Source organism: Aquila chrysaetos, unplaced genomic scaffold (assembly GCF_900496995.4).
Source record: "Aquila chrysaetos chrysaetos unplaced genomic scaffold, bAquChr1.4, whole genome shotgun sequence".
Classification (NCBI taxonomy): Eukaryota; Metazoa; Chordata; class Aves; order Accipitriformes; family Accipitridae; genus Aquila; species Aquila chrysaetos.
Window position 1 is genome coordinate 112839 of NW_024470390.1, and position 27620 is coordinate 140458.

The following is a 27620-nucleotide window of genomic DNA, read 5'->3' on the forward strand; positions in this document are numbered from 1 at the left end:
TCCCACCACAGGCAATGCAGATCTGGGGGGGAAGGGGATCTGTGGCCATCTTCCCCCCTGGGGAAGGGGATCTGTGGCCATCGGTTCCCCAGAGCTGGCCGAGGGTTAACAAGGACAGCCCTAACAGCCCTCGCTGCTGTGAGCTCCTGCTCAGCATCCCGCTGTTTAAACTTCTGGGGAGAGATTCACCCCAGGCGCTGCGCTCTCCCTGTGCCTCAAAATATCCCTCCGATTAATTATAGTACTTCGCAACTACCAATCGCCATGGAAATATAAAGAATTGGGAGGAAAAAAAAGTAATGAAGCCTCTGGCAGGGACAAAAGTGGACCAGACAGCAGCTTGCGAGTGTGAAGGGAGATGAGAAGAAAAAGCAACGCAGGGCGGCAGCAGCTTTCAGGGTTAGTGAGGACCTGCAGGCAAGCAAGCGGGAGTAGCTGGAGCTCGGAGGGGAGATGGACGGACAGAGGGATGGACGGCAGGGCGGCTGGCAGGGGGAAGAGAGCTACAGCCCAGCCGCGGGAGAGCTGGAGGGCATCACCACCTCTGGGCAGAGGGGACACCCGCAGCCCCCTGACTTTGGCCACAGCTTGCCCATCCTGCACGCCCAGGGCTGTGAGTTGTGGTTTTGGGGTGTAAGGGCTGAAAATCTCCGAATGGCTGGCCAGGCAGCAGCTTGCCTTTGCCAAACGATAAATTACTAACGTCCACTTAATTCTGGGTGCCGAGCTGCCAGGTGCAAGGAGAGAGCATCCTGCCATGCTCGGAGGACTTCTCCCCTCTCCGTTCCGTCAACGTGAGCGGAGCAAACCTGGCTGCTTCGCTTTGAAAGCAAAACCACGACCCTTTCGTCGGCTACGTGTAGGTTCAGTGGAGAAAACCGGACCGCAGGAAGAGCTTGGAAGCTTTAAAGATAAGCAGGGCAAAAATAAATGCCGGGAGATATCTGACAGCACCCAAACCCTCTGCTGTAGCACACACAATGCACTGCAGTGCATGGTTTTCTGTTGCTGGATCAGTTTTTGTACGGCACCATGCGATGCACACGGGGAACATTTAGCAGTGACCACGTTTACGGGTCCTTCTCCTCCTCCTCTGCCTGCCTCTCGCCACATCCATCCCGGCATGCTACGCCTACTTCATCGGCAACGCCGCAAGGCGGCTGCCGAAGAGAAAACCATGGCTGCTCTCGTCCTGGACGCAGGCACCGCGTCTTCCACGGCTGGTAGCTGGCAGGAGAGGCAGGACAGTCCTGGTACGGACAGTGAGGAGAACAGCTCTCTCTGGAGGCAGGAGAGGGACTTTGCAGGGGAAGGCACAGGGACCCATCGTGTCTGATCACAGTCCAATAACGCAACTGCAGCAATATTTAACACAATCGCAGATTTAGGTACGTCCCGGCAAAAAACCTACCGTGACATGCAGGAGAACCCCCGCACCGTTATGACTAAGCATTAATACTCTACCTGGCATCGAAACCTGCATTAAATGGCAAATAGAGACAATGCCGGTGGAGCCGGGGTACACTGTGTGTGCCGAGCCCTGTGCATCGGCTTCTCCCGAGAGCGGGAAGGGTTTTCTCTATTTCTGGGAAGGGTTGTCTCTATTTCCAAATCTCAGGGGGGGTTGCGAGTTTCTTAAACTGTAACCGTTTAGTCACAGGAAGACGCCTGGTTTTAATTATGCTGAAATACCAGGAGGTGACTGTCAACATCAAGCCCAAATACCTCGAAAGATGCTTCCGTGCTACTAGTTACGCCAAATAAGTTCAAAAGAGAATTTTAAAGCTTTCCACTATTAAAATAATAATGATAAACTAATAGAGCGCTTGCTCTCTTCCCATTTCTTTCTCGGATAATTCAGGGACTTTGGCAGGTTATGGACCAGCACCCACCTTTATGAATATAAGTTTAAGAAAAGCCACAACGGTTCAAATCTGGCATCTAAAATGTCACCAAACCCTTTACCAATGTAGGTAAGGCCAGATGAGATGTCCGCAGCCCTTGCTGGACCGAGCCCAACCTCCTCATGCTGGTACACGGGTGGGTTGCAGCCAACACATCCGCAGCAGGGACTCTTGCGACGAGATGCTGCACGTTGCACCCGGCTGCTGTTGTCACTTCTAGAGTCACTCAATTATTTTTAAAGGCCTGACTTGAGCTAATGAGGGTAGAAAACCCTAAGCGGGAAAGCAGGGCCGATGCCATGGGCTGAGCTTGACCCCAAGCTGCAGACGGAGCATGGGGAGGAGGCAGACACTGAGTCCACGCTGACCCCTCTGTGCCACGGTGGTGGCTTTGGTGACCTGGACAGACCCACTGCTAGCTCATCATTCCAAAGGCAAGGTGATGGCACTCGACTACACGCAGAGCAGCCCCGAGCCCCGCTCATTGCTCCTGGCAACTTTAAATGTAAACACCTACTGAGGAAGGGAATTGCCCTATGGCGGGAAGACAACATGGAAAGAATTAAGGTGACAGGGGAGCACTTCTAGCACGTACGCTGTGTAAAGCAAGCCCAAAAGCGGGACTCTCCAGGGTCTGCCACGCTCGGTGTCAGTCTCCAAACACCCAACGGGCTGCAAACACCGCGGCTACCACCCAGAGGGGCTCTACTTGCCTGTTGTAGGAACATCTGCATGGAGTCCTGGTTGATGACGGCTCCGGCAGCTGCCTGCCCCAGGATGATCTTCTCCGGGCTGGAGGCCAAGCTGGGGCTGGGCTGGGAAGTCACGGGCTGCTGGGCAGGCGGCGGAGGTGGCGGCGGCGGCGGCACGTTGAGCTGGAGCGGAGCGGGCGGCTGGGAGGCGGTTTGGACGGTGAGGATGGAGGACTGGTCGGCACTGGGCAGCAGGCTGGCCCCCGAGGCAGACTGCGGCTGGACGAGGCCGGGGCTTTGGCTACTGGTGGTGGCGGAGGCTTGGATGCTCACCGCCTGGCCGAGGTTCTCGGTGGCATTGAGCATGGCCACCTGGTTGGGCAGCGTCACCCCCTGGATCACTGTCTGCCCCGTCTGGCCCAGCGAGGCGGCCACCGAGGGTTGGCTCTGGGTGGTCAAGCTGCCCGCCAGCGAAACGGGCATCTGGAAGAGAGCCGGCTGACCCACCTGGCCGGGCTGGAGCTGGATGGGAGCTGAGAGTATGTGAGCAGTGCCGTGGGCATTCTGTGAGGTGAGCACCTGGCCCAGGTTCAGCTGGCTGGCGATGTTCTGGTTGGTGAGGATCTGGGCCGGCAAGGCTTGGTTGGTAATCAGCTGTCCGCCCGGCCCTTGGCTAGTTATGATATGGGCTTGCCCGCCAGGGTGGGAGGTGGTCAGGATTTGCCCTCCCATGTTGGCCTGCAAGGCGGAGAGCTGCTGGGGTATCTGCACGGTGGAGGCGCCCGCCAGCTGCCCGGGGAGGAGGAACTGGTTCTGGCCCTGCAGCATGGCCTGTGGGACGTGCTGGGCGGGGATGACGATGCTGCTGCCCTGGTTCAGCAAGTGGACGCTCATGGGCTTGCTGAGGGCTTGCTGCTGCGGCGGCGGCTGCTTGAAGACATTGGCTGGAAGCCCTTGGGGGAAGCCCGACAGCACCACGTTCTGCCCGGGTTTGCTGGCCATGAAGGTCAGGTTCTGCTGGGCCTTCTGCTGCTGCAGGGCAGCTTCGTTCTGGATGGTCAGGGTGGTGTTGTTGGAACCGAAGGGCTTGGGGGTGATCTGGTACAGTTTCTGCTGGAGGACACCGGCGGGTTTGGGCTGAATCGGGGTGGGCGTCCTGTGAATGATGACGTTTTGGGCCTGCACCAAGGGGCTGCTCAAGTTCGAGGTGACGGTGAGCGGCTGGGAGCCTTGAGTCCCGGACACGCTCCCAAACATGGAGTTCCCGTTCAGCGTCGTGGTGGCCACTGTCGGCAGGTTCTTCTGGATGACGAGACCAGCGCTCTGCGGAGAGACCCCCGTCGAGGCGAGGGTGACCTGCTGCTGCTCAGGCGCCGTCTGGGTGATGTAACTGCCGACGGGCATGGTGGCCACTTGGGAAGGCTGAACCTGCTTGGCGATGATCTGCTGCGCCGGCTGGTTGATGGCCATCACTTGCTGCCCGACCACCTGAATCGGCCCGATGCCCAGTGTCCCGCTGGGGCTGCCGTTGGGCAAGCCCTGGAGATTGGAGATGGGCTGGATGGTGACGTTCCCCAAGCCGACCTGCTGGAGGAAAGGCTGCACGCTGATGGCCTTGTTGACAACATCTGCTCCTACTGACTGCTGCACCAGGGCTTGGTGCGTCAGGACGGCGGGTTGCTGCAGCCCGATCAGGTCGGCTCCGCCGGAGAAGATCTGCGGTGTGCCGTCGGAGGCTGTCTGCACCACCGGCTGAAGGGTGGGAAGCTGGAAGGAGCCCAGGTCCAGCTCGGCCTCTGCCTCCAGTGTCTGCTCGGTGATGTTGGCCTCTTGCAGGCTCTGCTGGAGGATGTCACAGGGCTGGTCTGAGTTCTGCAGGTTCGCCCCACTGCTGGACGGTGACCCCAGGATGTCATCTTCTAAAAAGTCAAGGTCCACGCTGGTCGTGGGCTGGCTCTGCTCAGTGCTCAGATGGTTGCCAGAGGACTCTTGTACGTGCAGCTGGGAGATCGGCAGTCAGAGGGGAGAAGAAAGAAGAAGGCATTGAGCTCGAGCACTGGGAAGAGGGCTACAAGTCAACCGCTCAACAGCTTTCGTGAGCCATCTCAGAGAGGAGCGGGCGAACAGTGCCCCCAGGCAGCCAGCACCTCAGTTTGCTAAGCATGGAGAGCATTTTGGCATCCCTGGGAGAGCCTAAATTAACGCGTGGCATTGTTTGAGAGCAGGCAAGCTGGACGTCAAACAACTTGCTTTAAGTGAGGGAGGGGGCCAAGGGCAGAGCTTGTTAACGGCATCCCAAGGATGGGTTAAAAGCTTTACATTTTCATGCGTTAAGCCGTTTCAAGGCCACCAAGTAGAAGAGTTCAGAATACATCCCTTGTCCGTAACTCTTAAAAATTAAGCTGTTGTTGGGATGGGGAAGTGGAAATATCGTATTCTGGAAACAAGCCTAAATACTCCATGAAAACCCAGCCCTTTTCTTGCAAGAGACGTTCAAGCAGCAGCCGAGTTAACCTCAGACACACGCTGCAGTCCGTCGCTACAGGCAGCCCTCCTATAGCGAGGGTGTAGGGAGGGCAACCCTGGGCAAGCACCTTGCATGCAGCAAAGGCTGCGCTGGGAAGAACCAGGAAACTAATGGAAAAGCAACGTGCAGCCTAACCTCAAACCCCACCAGCTCTGTGCTGTCAAGTTTTGTAAAACAGATACACTAGGAAGTTAAAAAATAAAGTAAAAAATCAAAGCAGAAGTAAACCTCGACTCCTAGATAAATTCATTGGTTATAAAGCATCGGCAGCTTTACCCAAATTCTTTGTAAAAAATAAAGCGCAATGGAGAAAAAAATAAATAAATAAAAAAATAATCAAAATTACAATGTAACTGGAAATAGAGAAAAAAAAAAAATTCATGCTTGAATGTTATCCATGCAGAGTAACCCATGCTCTTGGGGGAAAAGAAGAAAAAACAGAGGATTTTTAGATTCTACTTCCACACATTTCACCTTTGCTGTGGCAGAGGTCTGCAAGGAAAGGGAGCACTCCAGCCTAAGGGGAGACTAAGAGGAAGGGGATTTGTCTTGTCACCAACTTTTTTAAGCATTCTTCCAAATTATCTCTACCACCTTTGAGGTGTGAGAGCATGGTGACACCTTTCTCTTTCTTCACCCGATTTTCTATCCTCAAAGCTCTTCCCAGGTTAAAAGCAGACTTTATATCTGCACATGAAAACAACTTTTCTCCCCTGATATATGGGGAACCTGTTGGAGCTATTTCTCTATAAATCTTGGGGAATAATCCTGGCATCCTGCCTCTTTTGCTAGACTGGGGAAACAGATGAAAAACAAGCCTGTGAAACAAAAAAAAGAAAAAAAAAAAAAGAAAAAAAAAAGAAAGGTTTCTAAGCTGACGTTCCCCAAGTATAAATTAAAAAAATACATACCCCAGCACCTTCAAAAAAGGCACTGGCTGCATCTCCTGTGTTGTCCAGGAGATCATCACTGTCAATCTGTAATTAAAAAGATTTTATTTACTTTCTTTAGATATAGTATGAAAAAAAAAAAATTAAAAAAAAAAAAAAAAAAAAGTGCAGTGCTGACGGGCAGCCCCTGGAAAGCGCTGAGCTCTCACCCAGGGGCAGTGGTGGGGCTGCGTCCCTCCCCGTCCCCTGCTGCCAGGCACCCCATTTTGGCTCAAAGTGCCCCAAAACCCCGGCTGGCTGCTCCACACGGGCAGCAGTGGGAGCTGCCAGTCCAAGAGCTGCCCAGTGCGCTTGGCCGGGGTCCTAAAAAGTCCTAAAAACTAAAAGACTCCTGAACTTGGGGTTTCTTTCTTTAAAAAAAAATCATTGTTCATTTAAAAAAAAAAAAAAAAAAAGTTTGTGTTAAAGTTTTTGGTGAATAGAAACAAAGTTCATCGCTCACCTTTTCGGATCCATGTAAAAAATCGTTCAAGGCCTGAGGATCGCTGCAAAACAACACACGAAACCGTTTAGGGATGTAACACATGACCCGCGTTGAGGTGGGAGGGAAATGTGTGTTTCTAATTAATGCATTAACATAACTTTGAATGCTCTTAAGTGCAGTAACTACTGATGTACACCAATTTATACTTTAAAGGCTACGCTTTATTACAGACAGAAGTTAATGTATAGGTGGTCAGTTTTCTTCTCCTGGGTCACTAACACTGCCTTATTCCCCTTCCCCTGTTAATTCTGCAAAGTCCCAATTACCAACAGTTTCGTAATCACAATAGCCCCCCCCCTTTGGAAAATTAGCCCGTGTTGGCTGTTGGCAGGCAGTTTGTCAAAAAATCATTTGGGCAACCTGCTAACGAGCATTGCCAGCCCAGTGCTGTTGACAGCCAGCAAGGATTGGCCTGCAAAAAAAGTCACAGCTGTTGGCAAAATATCAGAGAGGTGGGATTTATTCACATTATAAGTAGGCCAAGTGAAACACGGGACACACAGAGTCTGTTCGTTCCTCACGTAAAGTTGTGTAAAACCTCCCCTGGCACAGCCCTGGAGAAGCCCAGAGCCCTCCAAGCTTCACAGGAGGAACAAAAACATACATCAGGAGGGGTTTCTAAGTTTGGGAAGTGTGCAGACCCTTTGGAGTGTACCTCAGGTGATTTTTGGGTCTGGGAGACCCAGCCTGGCACTGGAGAAGCCCCAGTGACCGATGGGGATGTGCCTACAGACCGAGGGTGGCAGAAACCCCTTCCCACCTCTACACCTTGCCCAAAACAGCATGAGAGCAGCATCCAGCTCACAGCACCATGCTACTTACCAAATTACATCTAGCAGGCACCGGCCGTCTTCATCATCCATGTCAACTGCAAAGAGCAGAGAGAGACCACGTTACCATCAGGAAGGCAGAGGGCTTGGGAGCTGCTCCTTGCTTCCTTTATCCCCAAAACCGTGCTTTGCTCTTCCTCCCCATCCCCAGCAATGATAAGGATGTCCTGCTGTTATCTGAGAGTGGGTGACAGGGGACTGGACCAGAAGACACCCCAACAGGAGTGTCCACCAGTCAGAGGGTGGTCGTGGTTTAACCCCAGCCAGCAACTAAGCACCACGCAGCCGCTCACTCACCCCCCCGCCCAGTGGGATGGGGGAGAAAAATCAGGAGAAGTAAAACTTGTGGGTTGAGATAAGAATGGTTTAACAGAAAAGAAAAGAAGAAACTAAGAATGATAATGATAACACTAATAAGACAACAACAGCAATAATAAAAGGATTGGAATGTACAAATGATGCGCAGTGCAATTACTCACCACTCGCCGATCGACACCCAGTTAGTCCCCGAGCGGCGATCCCCCCGTCCCCACTCCCCAGTTCCTATACTAGGTGGGACGTCCCACGGTATGGAATACCCCGTTGGCCAGTTTGGGTCAGGTGCCCTGGCTGCGTCCTGTGCCAACTTCTTGTGTCCCTCCAGCTTTCTCGCTGGCTGGGCTTGAGAAGCTGAAAAGTCCTTGACTTTAGACTAAACATTCTTAGCAACAACTGAAAACATCAGTGTTATCAACATTCTTCTCATACTGAACTCAAAACATAGCACCGTACCAGCTACTAGGAAGACAATTAACTCTATCCCTGCTGAAGCCAGGATAGGGGGGCATCAACCCACTGCCAGAAACCCCATGAAGGTGCTGCAGGTGGGAAGGAGCGATCCTACCCAATGGATGGGCTGGGGCCACCAGCCAAGAGAACAGCTCTGCAGAAGAGGACCCCAGTTCAACGTTGACTGGCAATGTGCCCTGCAGCCATGGGGGCCAACCGAGGCCAGGGGAGGATCGCCCAGAAAGACTGGACCACCAAGTGGTGCAAGGTCACGGCCATCAGCAGGAAAACCATTGCCCCTCTCCACTGGAGAAGCTGATGGCGGCAAAACCACCCATCTCCACCATCGCTTCCTCGAGCAGCGGTGACGGGCGAGACAACTGGGAAGCCAAAAGCGTGGTCAGCCAAGCCCCGTAACCAGCAGCTGAGGGACCTGCTTGTCCTTCCACCACACTCAACCCTCCACCACTCGCATCCCTCCATCATGGTTGCTTATCCCTCCATCAGATAGATTTCACCAGCAGTTCTCCCAACCAGGGGTTAGGTTTCGCTCTGAAACCCAAACCAGCAGGTTTTTGGCTTGTTTTCACCCCGCTGAGGGGGACCGGTGACCCTCGCCGGCTGTGCCCAGTGTAGGATGGTCCCAGACCCTCAATGCCAGGAGCAGTGGGAGGTGGTGCAAGCCAGATCGCTGCACCCACAGAGACAGCTTGGCCATAACTCTTATTTAAAAATCGCACACTTATGCATTTCTCTATCCCTAAACTTTCACTGCAGCAAAATGTATTTGGAGGTGTTTTGCTTCAGAAGGTGGAACTGAGGAGTTTCCGCCAATAACCTGAGACCTGGCACTGGGCCACCTCCTCGCAAAACCCTTTTTATGACAGGGTCTGGAAAATAGTGGGAGTTTGGGGCTTTTACTTTTTTTTTTTTGTGTTTGCCCTCTTTCCCTCAGATCTGCTCTACAGCTGTGGTCTGGGCAGGGTTTGGAGGTGCAGTGATATGAAACTGCCTAATGAGACTCGGCTAATAAGGAGGAGGGGAGAAGAAAAAAATAAAAGTAGTCAGCCTCCTCAGTAGACTATAAAGACAAAAAATGTGGAAACTCGCTGCAGGATAAACACACCTTTTATGGGCTGAAGTTCATGGTTCTTAACAATCTGACTTCCACAGTTGTCTATCGGCTGTAATTATTTTCAGGACCTGCAAATGATTAATCTAAATATGCCAGTGAAACGCCACTAATTACTCTGGAGAAGACTAACCTGAAGAGCGCACACTGCTCCATGTATACAACAGAATGAGACCGTGTATTTTAATTTTTCCACTATTTCAGACATTCTGCTGAGTATTTAGGAATAACAAAGCAATTACAGAAATACAGAATGGAGAAAATTTTTTCCAAGTTCCAGGTGAAATCTTCCGCTACCCAGTGGGCCCACACAATATCACCCGTTGGGCTTAGGACGCATGCCGGCATTTCTAACCATACACCGGGCAAACCAACGTAATTCCTAATGCCAAGAAAGCCTGGCTCAGCGCTGCAGAAATAATCCAAAAAATGATGATGTTTATAAAGTTTTTCCCTCATCTTTGGCTTTCTGCTACAGCCCTCCTGTAACGGAGGCTCGGGGGGATTTATGAATTAAGAGATGCTTTGCCGCTACCTGGATTTCTGCCTTGTCACTTGGTGATATTGATTACAGATGGCTCACGGGCTTGGGAGGAGGAAATTAAAACCGCTTTTTAAAGCGATGATGTACGGCAGCTGTGCCAGGCATCCCTGCAAGAAGAGCACATCCTGACCCTGAACGCACTCGATGGGTGTGCAGGAATTACAGTCAAGCAGAGCAAGGGTAAGATGCTATTAAATTAGACCAGGAATATTCTATATAATTCTTCACAGTTATGAAGCAGTGCGGTGATGACTTGGGTCAGGTCCTTTATCGCTAGTTAATGGACAGGAGGGAGAGCTGGGGCCTGAATCTTAAAAATATTAACTAAAAAGCTGTACTCAAAAGCAAATGAAACCCCCAGTGGTCTGAATTCTCACCGCAAATATAAATATATAATATTCCTTAAATATACACAATAAACCTGCTTACTTTTATCCATATGTGTCAGACAAAGGGCACCAGGGAGGAGCTGACAGCAAGCATCACCCCGGCTGTGTTTGAGGACAACATTCTGTTGCTATAGATGACGAATGAGCGTGATGTCATGAACTGCAAGCAGCATCACCACCGCAGGGGAGGGGAAGACACAGCAGGGAAGTTATGATGTCAGCTGATAAAACGTGTTTGAAGTAAAACAAAAAGTAGAGAAATAACGGGATCGCTAAAGGATTCATTTTGCTGCTGGATCTGGTGCATCCTCACTGTTGTTGGGGTAGAATGAAACCAAAATATGCCAATAACACCAAACGGGTGATTAATCAGTGACCTGAGATGGCCCATTTTCACCCCTTTTTAACCCACAAAGTAGCATCCCTGGGTTAGTTTCATTTGAAATACCAACTACCTCAGCCTCCAGCAAGCATCCCTCTTCCAGCAGCTTACTGCGGGGAGGACAGCGTCCTCCCTCCACCTCCAGCTCATGCACTCGGTATACATTATTTTTCATTTATTTCTACCTCCAAAAATACACTTACCTATATCATAAGAGTTTTAAGACTATACAAGTATTTAGAACTCTTCTGAGATGGGAAGCAGAGGAAAAGTGTTCTTAACCTCGCGGGTGTGATAGGAGATGATGTGGTCTCCCCCTTTGAAAAGCATGAGCAGAGATATGAAATCACCGGGGAATGGGAGCATTTCACAAGTGTTAATGGAACTCTGTACCCTGGAAAGCATATTTGAGGCTCTCCAATGAAAAAAAAAAAAAAGGGTATCCTTGACATCCTGACAATTAGTTTGAATTATTCTTTAACTGGGAAGTTGTGCATGACACTGCCACAGACCACTAGTGGAAGAACGGGCTTCCAACCCTAACGAGCTGCAGACTGAAGCTGAAGGAACCATTCTTTAGAGAGAAGTAACCATCCTTTAGAGAGAGCTCTGAAGCCCAGATGGAGCACAGCACTTTGAAGCGCGAAGTAGAAGGCGGCGGCAAGCATTCCAGTCAATTCCTTTTGCTATGTATGCATAGCAAGCTTTGCATAATCTTATTTGTAAAGAGCCAGGTTTTATACCCTGAAAATGTATAAACCCCCCTCTGTCGTTACTTCACTTCAGAAGAGCTGGATGAAATTGCTTTTATTATAAAAATGCACATTTTCTTGTGTTCCCCCCCCCCCCCCCCAACCTCCTAGAATTTATTTTTCTCCCTGTTTTTTTTGCCATACTCCACTTAAGAAACAAACGATTTCGCCAAGACACACAACACCACTTTTCCTGGCACTGACCGGCCCACACAGTCCGCAGAGGACTAAGTCTTCGAAACACTTTCGAACTTCAATCCTTGCACTGTTCTGCGAGGAGTACTGCACAGCTGAAAACCTGCAAGCTGAGAGAAGTTCGGGCACCTAAAATTCTTAAAAAAAAGTCAACATAAGCACTTACTAACATCCTTTCCTGTCCAAGTCACTCTCATAACACTACTGTCAAGGCAGAAAGTCAATTTCTACAACCAAGAGCACCATCCACGGTGGATATATTTAGAGTATTTGGTTGTAGCAAGAAGAGACGATGTGATTCAGCAAACGGGTCACGAGGGAAGAACTCCGAAGCACTGGCTCTATTCCCACTACTGACCTTGCCCGGCACTTAATGTTCGTGTGCTTTCAGTCCTTTCCTCCTCTGTAAAATCAAAATCATGACTGCAGCACTTTGGAATCACGGCAGAATCTGCGGGTGAACATCCTTGACAAACCACACCTTAAATAAGCTCATTTCTTTAATGCCGTTAAATGCGTATCCATACATATTAAAATACTATGGTGCTGTTTAATTAATCTGAAAATGGCAATAGATGTATGTTCCAAGTATTTTCAGAGATGCACTCCTCTTTCAAACCCAGGGAACCGCCAACCTGACAGGGTGTTTCAAGCAAACCCTGCCGCGATTCTCATCGCCCAAAGTTATTTGAAGCATTTGATCCCCTCTTGACACCACAATCAAACACTTCTGGTGTCACCCATGGAAGATTTAGGATATTACGTGCACGTACGTGGTTACAACTGTGCTTACTCACACTTTGTAAATAATTAAAAAAAAAAAAAAAAAAAAAAGGGAGCTGGTGAAACACATGGCACTTTCACTAAAGCCTATAAGTCACCTTCGGTGAAGCATTTTTCTTTCCATTTACAAGAGCCTAGTAAAGCGCTGTAAAATGACAGGGAAAAAATTGCCTTCAGTGTTATCATCCCACATTCATTTTAATCTTCGACATTAAAAATTACGTTGTCCCAGAAATTAACTAAATACGTAGGGGGGAAAAAAAGCAGCCAGAAAGCACTGCTCTTCACAGTATGATGCCTGCCAAAAAGTGAAAAAACACAGCAAAAGGCAACAAGGAAACTTTCTAACGCACAAAGATGTTTTACAGCCCCATTTTGCTTTCACGCTGGATGGCATTTTTCCCCATTTTGTTTATGAGAACACAGAAGAACATATTTTTGGCAAAAGCTATGTTTAAGTGTTTCAGTAACAGCTGTGCTCTGCGTGCCGAACCGACGGCAACAACATCAGACGCCGCAGCGTCTTCTGCAGATCCTCGCTCCGCACAGGGGATGCTTCGTGCCAACAGTAGTTCTGACTTGATTTTATGACACGATAACACTTGATGTCAGCCTATTTTTAGATCTCGCACGCACGCCACACGCTTGCGAAGCTGGGAACGGTAGCGTGATGTAAGGAAAAGCCTTTCGCTGGCATGAACGTAACAGGAAGGAAAACACCAAACTTTACATCCCAGTAAGCTCTTGAAAAGGAGACAGAAAACATGCTTTGAAGAGATTACAAGCAGTTTTCCTTCTCCCACAGCAGAGGCAAGCCGCAACCCTAATTCCGGGGATTATCCCGGTGAGGTCTTGTCAGGAACAGTAAAACCCCCTGCCAAACCCAGGAAAGATGACGGCACAGACCGGGCAGGACCTATGGAGCAAGGTCACCAGAAAAGGGAACAGGGTTTAGTATTTCCATCCCGCTGTTTGCAAACAGGAAAGAAAAGAACCTTCGCTGACTCTTAAAGCACAGTTTCCTCCTTGTACATGCCAAACTTTTGGCATTTGGTGGCAAGAACTGCCCGGCCTTGCCTTGCAGCCCTGTGGTCACTTCCCTCACCACGCAGAAGACCACAGAGCCGGGTTTCGCTTTCGGTCTGACGAGCCTTGTCCTGACTGTACCCCCAAGTCTCCATGCCCATCCCGTCCCGTCTGCCAAAAGACGAGCCGGGACAGCTCGTTCCTGGATGGCAAGAGGAATTCTGCGGAGGTACGGAGCAGAAGGATCGCCGGCACTGTTTCACTGACACTGCACACTTTCACTGTGACACTGCCCAAGGGAGGCAACAGCTGGTGGCGACAGGGCAAGAACTGAACATGAAAACGGAAATACAGGCCCCTTGGAGTCCCATCTGCAGCCCGCTCCTTAATTGTTAATTATTCTTTGTTTTATCATATTTAAGACACTACAATCATTATTCCTCTGTGATTTAGCTTCCGTTTGTAATTAGAGATAATGATTAGAATATATTTTGTATTACACCAGGAACATTTGAGGTAACTCTCTGGAAAGCTGAGGACACCCTGGACCACCCAAAGACAAGAAGCTGAATGAGGCTGCCGGCTGCCAGCCTCAGACCTGCCCTGGCACAGGCAAATCACCAGGGCTGGCACCAAAACAGAGCTGCCGTCGGCTTCAAGCCACAAATTACCTTTACAAGACTCAGGGAAAACAGGCTTCCGAGCCCAGGAGCGATTCAGTTCATGGTATTAGGGTGAAAAAAGGTCTCATCCTACTAACGAGCAACAGTGGTTTTTAGAAGTAGATATAAACGGCGTTGCAAAGGTAAACACACGTAACAGCTAACCCCGTTGATCTACAAATCATGGAAGAACCAACAAGCACACGTTAAGTGATCGACTTGCAGCTTGGCCACGTCGTTAAGAAACCATCCTACATAAGTTCATAATTAAACCCACCGGCCCAGCTGCCTCTCCACTCCAGCAGTGCCCAGACAAGATCGTTTCAAGTCAGAGCCCTTGCTTAAACAGCTTCAGAGCTGTGGTTGAAAACGGTTGACAAAAATAATTGGAAACTCGTCTTCCTCCTTGCTTTCCGAGCCAAAAATTAACAGACTATCTAGCAGAAACGCTTTTCTCTTCTTCTTCCTTTACAGGCTCACCAGTAGCTGAAAGATGCTTCAAAAAAAAAAAAAAAAAAAAAACCAACAAAAAAAAAAACTTGACACAAAGCAATCCTAGGTGGCCTGGGCTGACCTGCTGGCTTGACCGAGACAGCAGAACATCCTCTGGAGGGGCTGGATCCGGCGTCTCCAGTCCGGCCACATCCACAATTCCTCCCCTTCGCTTCAAAAACATTAGGTATTTAAAAGGGCACAGTGCCTGATGTGCTGTCCTCGATATGAAAGCAAAAACGCTTTTGCATCTGGAGAATTCAGCTTCACTGTGTTTCATCTCTGCTTCGAGACAATAAATACTCCACATTTACTGACACCCACAATATCATGGCGACAGGTATCGAAAATCTCAAGCACAAAGCAGCTTCGTGCGACATACCAATGGTTCCCTCTGACAGGAACTACGACCTTTAAAACACCAGTTGTATCAAGATCAATGAAAGTATTTTTTGTGGTTTTAACAAAGAAATAGAAAATCTCTGCACAGAATGCATCAGGTTTTGCTGCAGTCAGGATGCCTGAGCAAACCGGCCATTTTTGGTTAAATTAATACTTATTATGATGAGCCCAGCTGTGGCCACAGGAAGCTGGGAAGGGAGATTTCCGTGGCCAAGCGCAATGCTGCTCACGTGCTGCTGGCACCCAGAGCGATGCTGAGGCACCGAGAGGTATGGACACACACGTGAATCTCCATTCTGCAAAAGCTGTTGTATTTTGTAGTCCATTTTGTTCTGGGGAAAGAAAAGGTCTTGAAAATGTTCAGAAGATAACAGAAATAAGTCACCATTTAAAGACAGACAAGGTAAAACATGGCAATATTTTTGTGAAATTTGGTTTCTACAAGCTTCGCTGAAGCTCCACATCTAACAAGCCAGAGTGTTTCTCCTGCAGCTTTCTAAAATTAAGTTCTCTTGCGAAGTTTGTTCCCTTTCCCACAAGGCCAATGTCACTTGGCTTATGGGCAAAGAGGACCAGGCAGCACAAGGGATATGTGGAACCAGAAAATGAGTAAGGAAGCAGGCAAAAAAAAAAAAAAAAAAAAAAAAAAAAAAAAAAAAATCAAAAATCAAGATAGGCTCCAATCCTCCATCCTCTTAAATTCTGTGCAGTCTTCTACACCAGGGCCAGGTCTAACCGTTATTAAACCAAATGTATGAAATGGTAGTATTTACGTCTCATTTACACAGCCATTAACGACCTCGCAAACAAACCGCAGTGTGCAGTGCCCCAGGATGATGGGAAACATAGGTATCTTGGTATCGTTACCCAGGGACATCCTCGGCTCATCAGGCAGCCAGCGCTCACTGCTCACAAAACAGTGGTGCTGGAGAGAGTGCCTGCTGACGGTAAAGAGAGGCGAGACATCAAAGCCCTACTTTACAAGTCATCATTTTCTACTGCTTCTGCTCAGGGATTACTACGCAACTGGGGAAAGAGAGTCCAGCTGAAAAAGCAGCCCCAGATGTCCCTTGGTGGCGAACAAGAAACACCCTCTCCGTCCCTGACACCGGCCACATTTCTCAGCCCTTCAACAAGCAGCGCCCGAGCTTTTATTAGTTACTCACAGGGGCAGTCTCGTCCCTAAATACTCTGCTAATGTATAGTCACCTTGCTGCGTGTTTTGCCCCCGCCCATACTCTTACGACAAAGAAAATACAATTCTAAAATACACGTAGATGACTTACAAGCCTTAAAAACAACGTTCAAGGGGATCCGGCTATTCTGAGAAATAGAACCAGAAGCTACTTAAGTCACACGATCACTTCAGAAAGTTTTATTCATATTGAGCAAACACTTTTTCCTTCCAGACAGAATCCCTTTTATTCTCTCCACATCTCATACTCTTACCACAGAGTAAGATCAAATTACACCTAGCGCACAAAGTTTATATCCCCAACACCAATTAAATGTTTTCTTTTTGGTTTTTAGGTTTTATTAATGTTTACTTTTATTCCTTCAATTTTCTCAGGCTTCCTCCCCTCTTACCAAGGTCATTGATGAAAACATGAGAGAAGCCGCTGAAGACCAGGGTCTGCTAAGAACATCAGCAACGCTTTAAAACATGAGGATTTTTTTAGCGAGGAAAACCAAACTGAAAAAGGATCAGGGAAGAGCCAGCAAAGGATATCCAAAACCACTTGCAAGCGAATTTACATGAAACAAAGGCAGCGAGGGAAGTACCAAATATTTCCTCAGCACTCTCTTTCACAGCATCAATAGTTAATTTATCACCAACCTCCTGAGAGAGCAGCAAAAGAAAGCAACTGGGAAAATAACTCGCTAAAACTAAGAGAGCCTGCTGAAGTTTCTCATTCCCAGAATCGGTTGTTTTGTTAAGGTTTTGTTTGTCTCCAGCTTCAATGGCCAAATCATCCCCGTGACCCTTGGAAAACCTCTATGATAACCACCATCGATTTTAACAGTTCCTCTTGCTGAGGGATGATACGCTCAGGACTTTACCGAAACCGAGATATTTTCATTTATATCAGGATAAACTCCAGAGTTGAAGGTAAACCATGAAACCAAAATTAAATCAGTAACACACAGCTGCTGCACTTTTAGACACTGTAAGAGGTTCTAAGATGGGCTCAGTTGCTCTCACGGGGGCCTCTCCCGATGGAAACCCCTGTTTATCTTTACATCACTATTAATTGGACTTTTTCCAGTTTTGAGGACATGCAGCTTATACTCCAGAAGGGGAAAAAAACCCCAACCCTAAAATACCCATTTTTTGACAGCTCAAGGCTCATTGATAAATTGTATTAGCAACAACAGGAATTACAAGCATGCGTATGAAAAAGGAAACGGCCTCGATTTCACCAGTATCATCCTCTTTTTCTGGAATCCCGGCAGATTTATCTATTATGCAAAAAAGAAGGTGCCCTGGGTGGGTGAGAAGGGCAAACCTCGCAACAACAAAAGCATCTTCTGGGGAAGAAAGCTGGAAATTATAATTTCCCCGTAGGGCCTGCATTGAGGGATTTGCAGAGTCTGCAAGAATCCTGCCGGGGAATCGAGGAAATCTCCATTTCAATGCAGGCTCTGCCAGAAGACCTGCAGGAATGCCGTGCCCTCTCCCAGCTGCTTTCACCACACTTTCTGCGACGGGCAGGATTTAAGGAAAGGATTCCTCCAGAAATCCATCCGGTGCTCATGTTTCTAAGCAAACAAACCCCGAAACCAGAAACTACAACATGTATGTTTTATTTTTATGTTACTAACAAATATTTGAAATATAAACAGTTACGTGTTGTTAGGTTTTTTTCCTAGATGAAACTTAAAAAAGGAAACAGCCCAGATTCTGAACATGCCAACGACAAATGTCTATTTTTAACAGATAAACTTCAAACTGGCATTCCCACATTTTACCACTCTCCCAATGATTTCTTAACCCAGTGCATTTTGTTTTCACCCTTTGGTACACCTCTGCCACTGACTTGATCCAGTCAATTCCCTAAATCCTTCTCTGACTGTAATTATAAGGCAATGGTCACCGTGTTAGAGGATAAGGTTATACATGAAAGTCCCCTCAAGTAGTGAAAACTGTTTGGAATAGGCATCATCTCCAAAGCTAATGGACAGCTTGAAGTAATAAGGGAAATAGTGAATAAGGTCCAACTTCCACCCTAGCACAATCATCGTAATTAGGGCTCCATGCAGTATCCAGAGCCATGCAAGATGTAATTAAACCACCATTTTGACCCACAATATAAACAAAATGCACTGCTTGGAGCACATCTCTCCCAGCTGAGATTTTTATAACTGCTATTCCTTAGCAAAAATATTAAAAGGCTTCAGACCTACCTGGGAGCAGCCCCAGTGTTCCCTCCATTTTTCCACCCCATCCCACTACTCCTCTTACAAATAACCCTTGTTAGCCTTACCACCACATGGCTGCGACCTTGTAGGGACCCCGCTACGAGACGGGACAGGAGGAGAGCACTCGTGTTTTACTAACCTCTTGTTTTTAGCAACTCTGTGCCAATTATGGATAGGAGATGAGATACACAACATATTTGCTTTACGCAGTCATACTGTAAAGGAAAAAACAGAGAAGGACTATTACACCAACCACCCCAATAACCTAGCAAAAAAAAAAACCCAAACAGCATCAGTGTGGGGCTTTTAACAGCAACGGGTCAATTTTAAGTGTTAAGGAGCAAGTTCTAAAAGACAAGACGGAATTCAACCAGGAACCAGAAATCCAGGCACTCGAGTGCCACTGTCGATTATCCGTGCTCAAAACCAACACCTGAAATCAAGCGTTCCTGGATTCTGGAAAGCCTTAAAACCCTCAAAGCCAAGATTGCATGATAGGACATTATTTCCCCTTGATGTTAATCTCTGCTCGTAAGAGGTGCGAGTAAATTATTTAGGCTGTGAGTGCCGCTGCCGAGGATGCAGCGTGCTGTCATGGATACAAGGCTGGTGGGATGCAGAACTGACCCCCTTAAAGAAGCCAAACCTCCCTCCTCTGAACACCCACACCACAGCTCTCTACAGCGCCGGCACGCCACCAAACCAGGCAAGATGCATTTAAATATTTTCTTTCAATTAATAATGGAAAATAAGCTGGGAAAAGCAGAGCAGCGTGAGCGTTGTTTTGCTCCGAAGTGTTGAAACACGCAGCAAGAAGAGACCAGGAATAGATCGGTTGCCGTTCTTCAGCACTGAACGGGATCCTACACCAGGCACCCACCACCAACTCGGTTTACTGAAAGTTGAAAGCGATAAATCAGCTTTGCGCGTATCCGAATACGAGCATCTCTGACTGCTTTCCGAAAGGTGACGGGATGCACCTATCAGACCTGCTGCTGATTACGACACATTTGTAAACGAGAAAACACCTGGTGAGCGAAAGCAATCCATCTTGCCCGTGTATCAGCGTTCTTAATATATGTAGTATTAGTGACACGTCATGATTTTCATAGGGGAAAACAGCCCTCGCAGCTCAGAGCTGAGGGATTTTACATTTTCTACTTGTTTACCAGATCACCATCCTTGCTGGTTTTCTACAGTAACGTTTCTTTTCAAATTATGCCCGGTAAGTCTCCATTGTACGTGTCACTGTTTCGGATGACATCAAAAGCAACCTGCGCTGTTTTAAGACATTTGCAGTCCCGTCTCTTCCGAGTGGAACTTGAACTTTTCCCTGTCAGGGAAAACTGGAAATGAGAGGATTGGAAATGCGCTTATTTTCAGTTAAAGGGTTAAGATAGGAATACCCTGCACTATAACTTGCTACACTTCAGGAAAAGCAGCAGCTCCTGCAGCGCAGCAAGAGAGTTTAAACGTACCGAGCACCTAATTGCACAAGACCTAGAGGACAGAGAAGGAGATTTAGAATTTCCCAGAAATGGACCACGTCTGTGTATATCTTCTAAAATTACTTGGCCTAATCTGTCCTTGGTTAACGTATGCTGCCCTAAATAGGAGTAAGTAGTTCTCAAAAGAGGGGTGCATCAATTAGCTCCCCATATAGCTCAATTCACACACATGCTCTGGCCGTAGCTCCCAGTAACGTTTTCTGCCGCTCCTGTAACAAAACAACCCCAGTTTGCATATTCTAGAAATTGATGCTTAGTCTGAATAATTGTGCTGATGATTTTAGCGGTTCCGTTATCAGCCACAGCAGCTGATAGTTAAATTGTAAGTTTTCAGATGCACTGATTTATAAACATTATATTCCAGCTGACTATCTAGAAATATAAACCCAGGAGTATAATAAATAAGTTATAATTGTTTTTGACTGTCATCATTTTCCTATAATCTAGAAGTTAGCAAAAAACTTAAAAAGCAACTGCTCTCTGTGACGAAATACTATGGAAACATAAAGCATTAAAGAGCCTGCAGCATTTTGCAGTGACTTAAACTCAAATTCCTCCCGTGCTGCGAAGTACACTGGTAATATTATACCCATTTTAGAGATTACAGCACTTTTAACATTCCAGCCACAAGGAATTTAGGTTTCCAACTTCCCCTGAAATTGGAGTGCCCAATTTCCTTAGGCTTCACTGAAAATAGACAGGAAAAAAACCCATCTTTTATTACATAAGGGGTGACTATCACATTTTTGAACAGACTCCAGGAGTTCCAATCCCACGAATCTCGAGTAAACAAGACAAATTTGAGGTGACGGGGGTTACATTTTTTTACATTAAGTATTCTCCTACGAAACTCCGGAGACACTTGTCTCTCACTGCACCGTAGAATCCCATCCTGTATGCTCCTCAGGATGTCTCCATTACAATTAGCTTTCAAATATCCAGATAAATACCACGCTCTCTGTTTCTTTCAGCATTCGGTGCTGTACCGATGCAGACGTTAAGAACCACGCATCAGCCCAATCCTTAAACGCTCCGAGCAGTTTCAGGGCACTTTGCGTTTCTTATTTCTCCCGGGTAAGATAAACAAATCACAGCAGCAAGCTGCTGAGGTTCAGGAAGCTTCTGTTTCATTTCCAGCCCTTTGGGTGGGTGTAGCAGGAGCGCCGCGCCTGCTTCTCCATCCTGCAGGGACGAGACACGAACAGCTGGACGGCCCCTGCCCCGACTCCCACAGGAACCAAAGTCCATGCACCTTCCTTCAGGGGTTTCTTCTTTTTTTAAGCTACAAAGATTTCGTGTGGAAGGAAAATGATTTTCTAACTCTTTTAGTAGACACTCTTGAGTAGTGAAAGCAAGAGACTCGTAAACAAGGGATTTTGCACTTACATCCTCCTTCCCTGGGAAATTATTCTCAACAACAGAAAGCCGCATTCCTAATTGCACACCCGAAGCTTACAGCGTTTTATCACCATTTCCATTTTTATAGGTAGAGAATCCGAGAGCACGAGACTCCCCACTTCCCCACTGAGACTGCCCAGGGAGCGGTAGGAAGAGGAGGAAAACCCAGATTTTGGCTGTCGGCCTCCCTCAATTCACAAACAGACAGCAGCTGCAGGTGAGGGCTGCTCGAGAACAGAGTTGGACATTTCTGCCTATGGGAGCACCGTTACAAACAAAGTAAAAATATTTGTGTACAGTTTCTAGGTTAACTATTACTCCAAAAATAATAAATCCACCTAAGAAAGTTCTCCTCTTATCTCACATCACCGTAACTCATTCATCATCGATCTGTTTTCACACACAGGGCAACCCTTCCCATCACACAGGCAGGAGGGACGAGACAACACTGTGCCGAGGACGCTCCCCAACGCTGCCCTGTCCCGAGGTGTCAACGGAAAACATCCCATTTCTCGGTCAGGGAACCGCTTTCCTCACAGCAGCGGGGACTTGCACCGTCCAGGGCTGCCCGCCCTCCCCTCCCCCTGCACGGCGCAGGATTTACTTGGAGCTTTTTGCTCAAAATCATTTCCAGACTTGCATTCCCTCGACCGCAGCGGGAGGAGGAGGAGGAATACAATGGGAGGCAAAGTGCTCGCTTTTCGGGGAAGGAGGGGGAAACTTTCCGGGGCTGTAGAGGGGAGAAGAGGATGCGGCGGGGAAGGAGCTCGGCAAACACTTGCCATGCAGAGAAACGCCGTTCCTAGTCTAGAAACACTGTTCCTAGTCTAGAAACACCCAGTTTACCCAGACAACGAGCAGACGTTGCGGGTTGTTTTGGCCTGCTTTTTGGTTCAAACTTACAGATATCACTCATTGTTTTGTTGTCCGGCACATCATAAAGATATTTTTCTGCTAGGGAAAGGCCCTCACAGCCGCATGACCTTGGTCTGCAGAAGAGCTAAATCAGACAGGAAGGCAGGTCCTCCCCATGGCTGCAGGCAGCTCCGTCCTGGAGGGAAGGCCTCTTCCACAACACAGATTTATGAGTCCCATGCCTCCGACAGCAGATGCACAAAACCAGGCCAATTAGTATGATAGTGGGGTGCTGGTTCTTTTTTTCTTTTTAGGGGGAGCAAATTTCAGAAGGAAAGAAGAGAAAAAGGAGAAATACACTCAATTACATGCAGTCCTATCAGGAAACAGGTCTGAACCTGTCGTATCTCCCCAGTGGCTGGCTGAAAAGCCTTCAGTGGCAACCACTTTTAATGACAACTGATAAAAAAAACCACGAAACATTGACACTTTTCTTAAGTTCTCCAACAACTGCATAGCGTTCTCTTCAGAAAATGCCTGAAAAATCATTGTCCGAAATGAGCAAAACCAGCTTTTTGCAGGTGAATGCATCATCATGTGCAGATCTATGACCTTTTCGTCAAAACCACAATGAATGTTTCAACTACTTATGGTAGCAGAAACAACTTGCAAACACGCACTGAATGTAAACTGAAGTATTTTTGCCCTCCGCCTGCAGCCAGCCTGTCCTATAGCCTCCATGGCTGCTCCCATTAGCCACAGGAGAGTCTTGTTTTCGCAGCTGATTTTCAGTTCTCTCCGGACAGCAATGAAAACGACAAAAATCAGGTCAATTTGCTGCTGGAGAAGGCGAGGAGCAAGGGCTGGTGGGGCGGGGGGGGGGAGCGGGCAGAGGAACCAGGGCTCAAAGGAAAAACGGTAGGAAGTTCACAGGGGGACAGAGCTGCCCTGAACAGAGGCAGCCCTTGTCATTTCGTATTCATCTGGAGCCAGTCACCATACTGTTATTAAGCTCCAGTTTTTATACTGCACGGGGAACGCAGCCGTGGGGAGTGCGAGGAACGGCAAAGGTATCTTTCGCCCTAATAAGCTCGGGCCTACGGGAAACAGGTAACGGAATTTTTCAAGCTTTGGCAAGTCCTTGCCCAGTCACTGCTGGTCAGAAGGATAAAAGGGCTCTGACGGAGGAAGACAAGGCTCCTGCTTGCACTAACACACCACCATCAGCTCCAGGAGCGCGCGATTGCTCTGGCACAACCGTGGCTTTAACTCCCCATTTGAGGATTTTGAAATACTTCAGCTCTCAAATAGCAATATTCAAGACAAATCCATACTGTAACGGAGACCCAAACCACATCCCAACTCCACGCTACGTGGAGTAAAAACCCAAGCACGACTAAGAAATTTTGGGTCACGGTTTCCGCTTCTTTGCTAAGAGGATAAAACCGGACGGTTATTTTGGGGTTTGCTGGGGTGCCAGTACGATCTAGACAGCGATGGTTTCTGCACATCGGCCAGGCGTCTGGGCCAGGAGGCAAGGCAGACAGCCGAAAGTCCCCGTAGGTGGGAAGCGAAGCTCTCGCCTGGTTTAAGAGCAAGCGCAGGAGCGTATGCTGCAGCACAGGATGCTACACACACCGTCTCACATAACCTTTTCTTCTATCAGTGGTATTCAAAGATAGGTGAGCCCGGCTCGGTGTCAGAAGCAAAGCTACCCTTACCTCCGTCTAGTTCGTTAGGATCTTGATGAGACAGGCCTCGTCATCTACCACCTGCTCCACAGTTCCCTCTCCCCATAAAAAGCTCCTACAGGGAATACCGAAAGGGTGCACTGCCACAAGTTAGAGACGAGGCTGATCACAGATAACTTGCAGCCAACAGACGACATCGAATATTCCTCAAGAAATGGTAAAGACATTGAGTATTACTGGAGAAAAGGCAAAGAAATAACATTTCCACACAGACAGCCTGTGGACGCTAACAGACAGCCAAGCAAAGGCTGACGCATTTGCTTTGATACCAGGGCAGCAGCTCCAAAGAGGGGCTTTTTGTGGCCCAAACTAACTTCTAACAAACACAGGCAGAGCAAGTCACACACAAACAAGTGAAGGGAAGATTTGCTCCTGGAGTCGCTTCTTTTATTGTCAAATAGGGAAAGATGCAGTCTCACCATAGCTGATTTACGAAAACACTCCTTGGGCTCCGTATCAGAACAGAAACGTAATTCCCCGATTACTCGAGGAAACGAACTCTCTGCAAAAGGAAGACGTCGCTGCAGGGAAAAGGGGAAACGTGAAGGAGTCACCTTTGGAGTCTGCTTACGCCAGGATGGGCAAGAGGTGCTCGTCCGACAGCTCTGGATGCTGCAGCCCTCCGTTTATTTACTGAGCAGGTATGGAACGGGCAAGAAGAACAAAAGCTTTCCCCGCTCGGCTTCGCCAACAGGCCTGGGCTGGAAGGACCACCTCAAGAGATGAAACGATAGCTCAGTCTCCATAGCAATCACTTGCTCTGCCGATACCACCAATAAGATTACTGACATGGGGACAGCTCAAGCCCTGTTCGCACAGGAGATTTTTGGCACGTGTCGCTATTTTCCTGGTGAATTCTGGCAGAAAACATCCAAAACATCCCCTCTCCTCTGCGCCTCAAACTCCGTGAGCAGGTTTGGAACCATTTCTAACCCTGCAGAGGATGGATGCTGCATTTAGTCTTAGCCTATGCTAACTTTTAGCATTACGGGGCTGTTAATCAAGAAGTCCCAGTAAACTCAACTCTTAGCCAGCTGTGGTCTCACAGCTCGTCTCCCTGAAGCTCCCGGGAATTAAGGGACAAGTTTCCAGCTGCGCTGTTTTAGTAACCAAATTATGGTCAGAGGGAAAAGGCAAGTGAAACAGGACCGAGACTGAATATGATGCCGCTCACAGGCCAACAGCCCTATTTTAAAGCTATGTGTTTTGACATTAATATATCCATTCTGATGAGATAGCAGAAAAAGGGTGATAAAACATAAAAATAAAAAGACAGCGGAAGAGCACACGCTCAAAGCTCACCAGCTCATACAGAAATATCAAGCTCCACACCAAAATACCTGTAAAAAGCCAGAGTGCCATAACAGAGCAGCTCATGCCTGTGACAGCAATGTGCCTGTTTCTTAAACCAAAAATTCCACTCTACTACAGGATGAAATTTAGCTACTACTGAGAAAAATCCTACTCTGCTAATGCGATGATTTTGAGGCTGTATTTTGAATGTTTCTCCTTCCTATAGAGACTTAAATTTCACATTAAGTCTCTCACATTGTGAAAAGCTAAGTGGAAAGAAACGCCGAGTCACAAACCATTCCCCTCAAGTTTTTTTTCCTTGGGGAAAAAGAGGAAAGTGCTCTGAAAGTCCACCCTCATCCACACAACGGGAAACACGTTACACAAGACAACTGGCATAAAGCCCCCATAAAACATTGCCACTTTCTCTATGCTCCCCCCCAGACTTACAGAAATAGTCTCTTTCTACTCAAAAAAAGACTTCACAAGGTATTTAAGGACTAAATCCCTGCAGGATACAGTATTATTTAGGGTTTCCCCTGCAACGTGAGGCGCAGAAGCGAATCCTTTTCATCTACAGAGATTCCCAGTAAAGCCGAGGAGTCTCAGGGCGAAGGTGATATCGCAGGAGCGAGGCGTCAGCTCGCAGGCACGGAGGATGTTTATTTGTCACCAAAACGTTTTCTGGTGCAAAGTATTTCTTTCATGCATGATGGACCCTCGAGATCGATGGACCCTCGAGATGATTTCCCCTCTGGTTTTTATTAAAGTGATGGGAAGAAAGGACTTGGTCAAATATATTGTTGGAGAGAAAGAGGAGAACAGTTATCATGCACTTTCAGGCCCCTGCATTTCTCCCCCAATACCTAAATGGCTGAGTATTTTGGAAGACAGAATAGTGAATCTGTACAAATTGCGTTTTCTAGGGAAAAGCTCCAGCTCCGTAAAAAAATATATACACTTACAGCAGACTTTACTTTCAGCCTCCATAGTCTTACTCGGGGGATCCTAGCCAGGCTTTGTATGTGTGTGCAGGGGACAAGGAGAGATCAGACAAGCACACCACCTAAAATTTCACATATTAGCACTCTGAAATAAACACCATGTTTGGCTTTCAGACAGGGGATGCTACTTTAATTCAGATCCAGATAAACTCATGACGCTACCATGTTTTAGCATCGATTCGTCTAAGCATTCCTAGCTGCCTGCTACAAGAAATCCGTTCACAAGAAAAAGAGAAGCAGTGAACTTCCAGCTCCCAGCTGGCACAAGGCGGTGGATCAGCACCAAAGCAGCAAAATAGTATTTGGCAAAAGGCAGGACCTCAGCTGCTGCTGAGGAGCATTCATGGAAATGCCACATGGGCCTGAGCTGCAGCCCCAAAGGCGCAGTCAAGAGGGATCAAGTCCTCTCCTCTTTTTGGAACCAGAATGCTGCTCTCCCTCCTCACCCCCTGCTACTCTTTCTAAAAAAGAGGGAAGAAACCAAGAATCGAGAGACAGCAACTCAATGCCAACCAGTTCCAATAGTCACATCGGTCAGGGTTATAACCTGGGGCAGCAGCAGGAGCTCAGAGAAAGAGCGCAGTGGCTGCTGGGGTGGGTTGTGATCATAAAGGATGCCATTTGTAAAAATCAACAGATTCATTACTGTCAAATACTGGCTGCTGGCGTGTTTTAAGAGGGATCATTCACCTGTCTATCATTTTGAATTTAAACAACAAACAGTGTTGGGTAACAACCAAGGTAAAGGTGCCCCTATTACCTCGTCCTCTCACTCTAGAAATGAATAATAATAATAATAATTATTATTCAAAGAGCAGCACAATTAGTTTATGCATCAAAGAACTGACAGCAAAAAAGCTAAATACTTTAGTGTTCAAATGTAAACAGAAAGTGTCAATACAGACACAGGGGATGAGGAAACAGCACAGAAATGACATCGTTACGTCAAACAACCATCCTGAGCCTGGCACAGCCGAGGGGGTGCCCCTCACACACCCGGCACAGTGCAGGCAGCTCTGAGGGGTACCACAGCCACAGAAATACCATCTGAGAGTGCCGCTTTGGCCACAGCCCATCACACAGGACAAGTACACACTCGATATTGACTCCTGCTGCACCTGAACTTGGGGGACAGGGGGAAAGACAGACCTCAAAGCCCCCCCATGCCTCAGTTTCCCTCTGGGTCAAATACCCCTTGCATCAGTTCAACTACTTCTCTTCAGCAAAACAAAAAAGTTACGACAGTGAACAGCATGTCCAGCCATCCAGAGACTGAAACGGCACCAGGAACGAGGGCAGGCGGGATATATGAAATTACCAAAAACAAACGGAGGGAAAAACCACCCTGAAAGGAGAGCCGCTGCGCTGTATGTGAGTATCAACAAAACTACAGAGCCCACAGAAACCAAAACCACAAGCCCAGACTCATTCACGCAAAAAGGCAAAGGCAAAACACTATATAAATGGTAAATACATT

General features: G+C 47.7%; 1 protein-coding gene across 4 annotated transcripts in view; it reads right to left on the reverse strand.

Annotated features, from left to right (window-relative positions):
• Positions 1-76: 76 nt before the first annotated feature.
• The window catches only part of LOC115338164 (BRD4-interacting chromatin-remodeling complex-associated protein-like), a 28749-nt gene continuing 1205 nt past the window's right edge, over positions 77-27620 (reverse strand). Inside the window, exons 2-6 of one of the 4 annotated variants that reach the window (XM_030006601.2) lie at positions 18474-18549; positions 7380-7425; positions 6516-6558; positions 6035-6100; positions 77-4597 (exon numbers count right to left, since the gene is read on the reverse strand). In XM_030006601.2, the coding sequence (XP_029862461.1) occupies positions 2489-4597; positions 6035-6100; positions 6516-6558; positions 7380-7425; positions 18474-18549 (2340 nt within the window). In that variant the 3' untranslated portion in view covers positions 77-2488. The remainder of the gene's footprint in view (positions 4598-6034; positions 6101-6515; positions 6559-7379; positions 7426-18473; positions 18550-27620) is intronic. The other 3 variants (XM_030006603.2, XM_030006602.2, XM_030006604.2) reach the window with 3 other exon arrangements.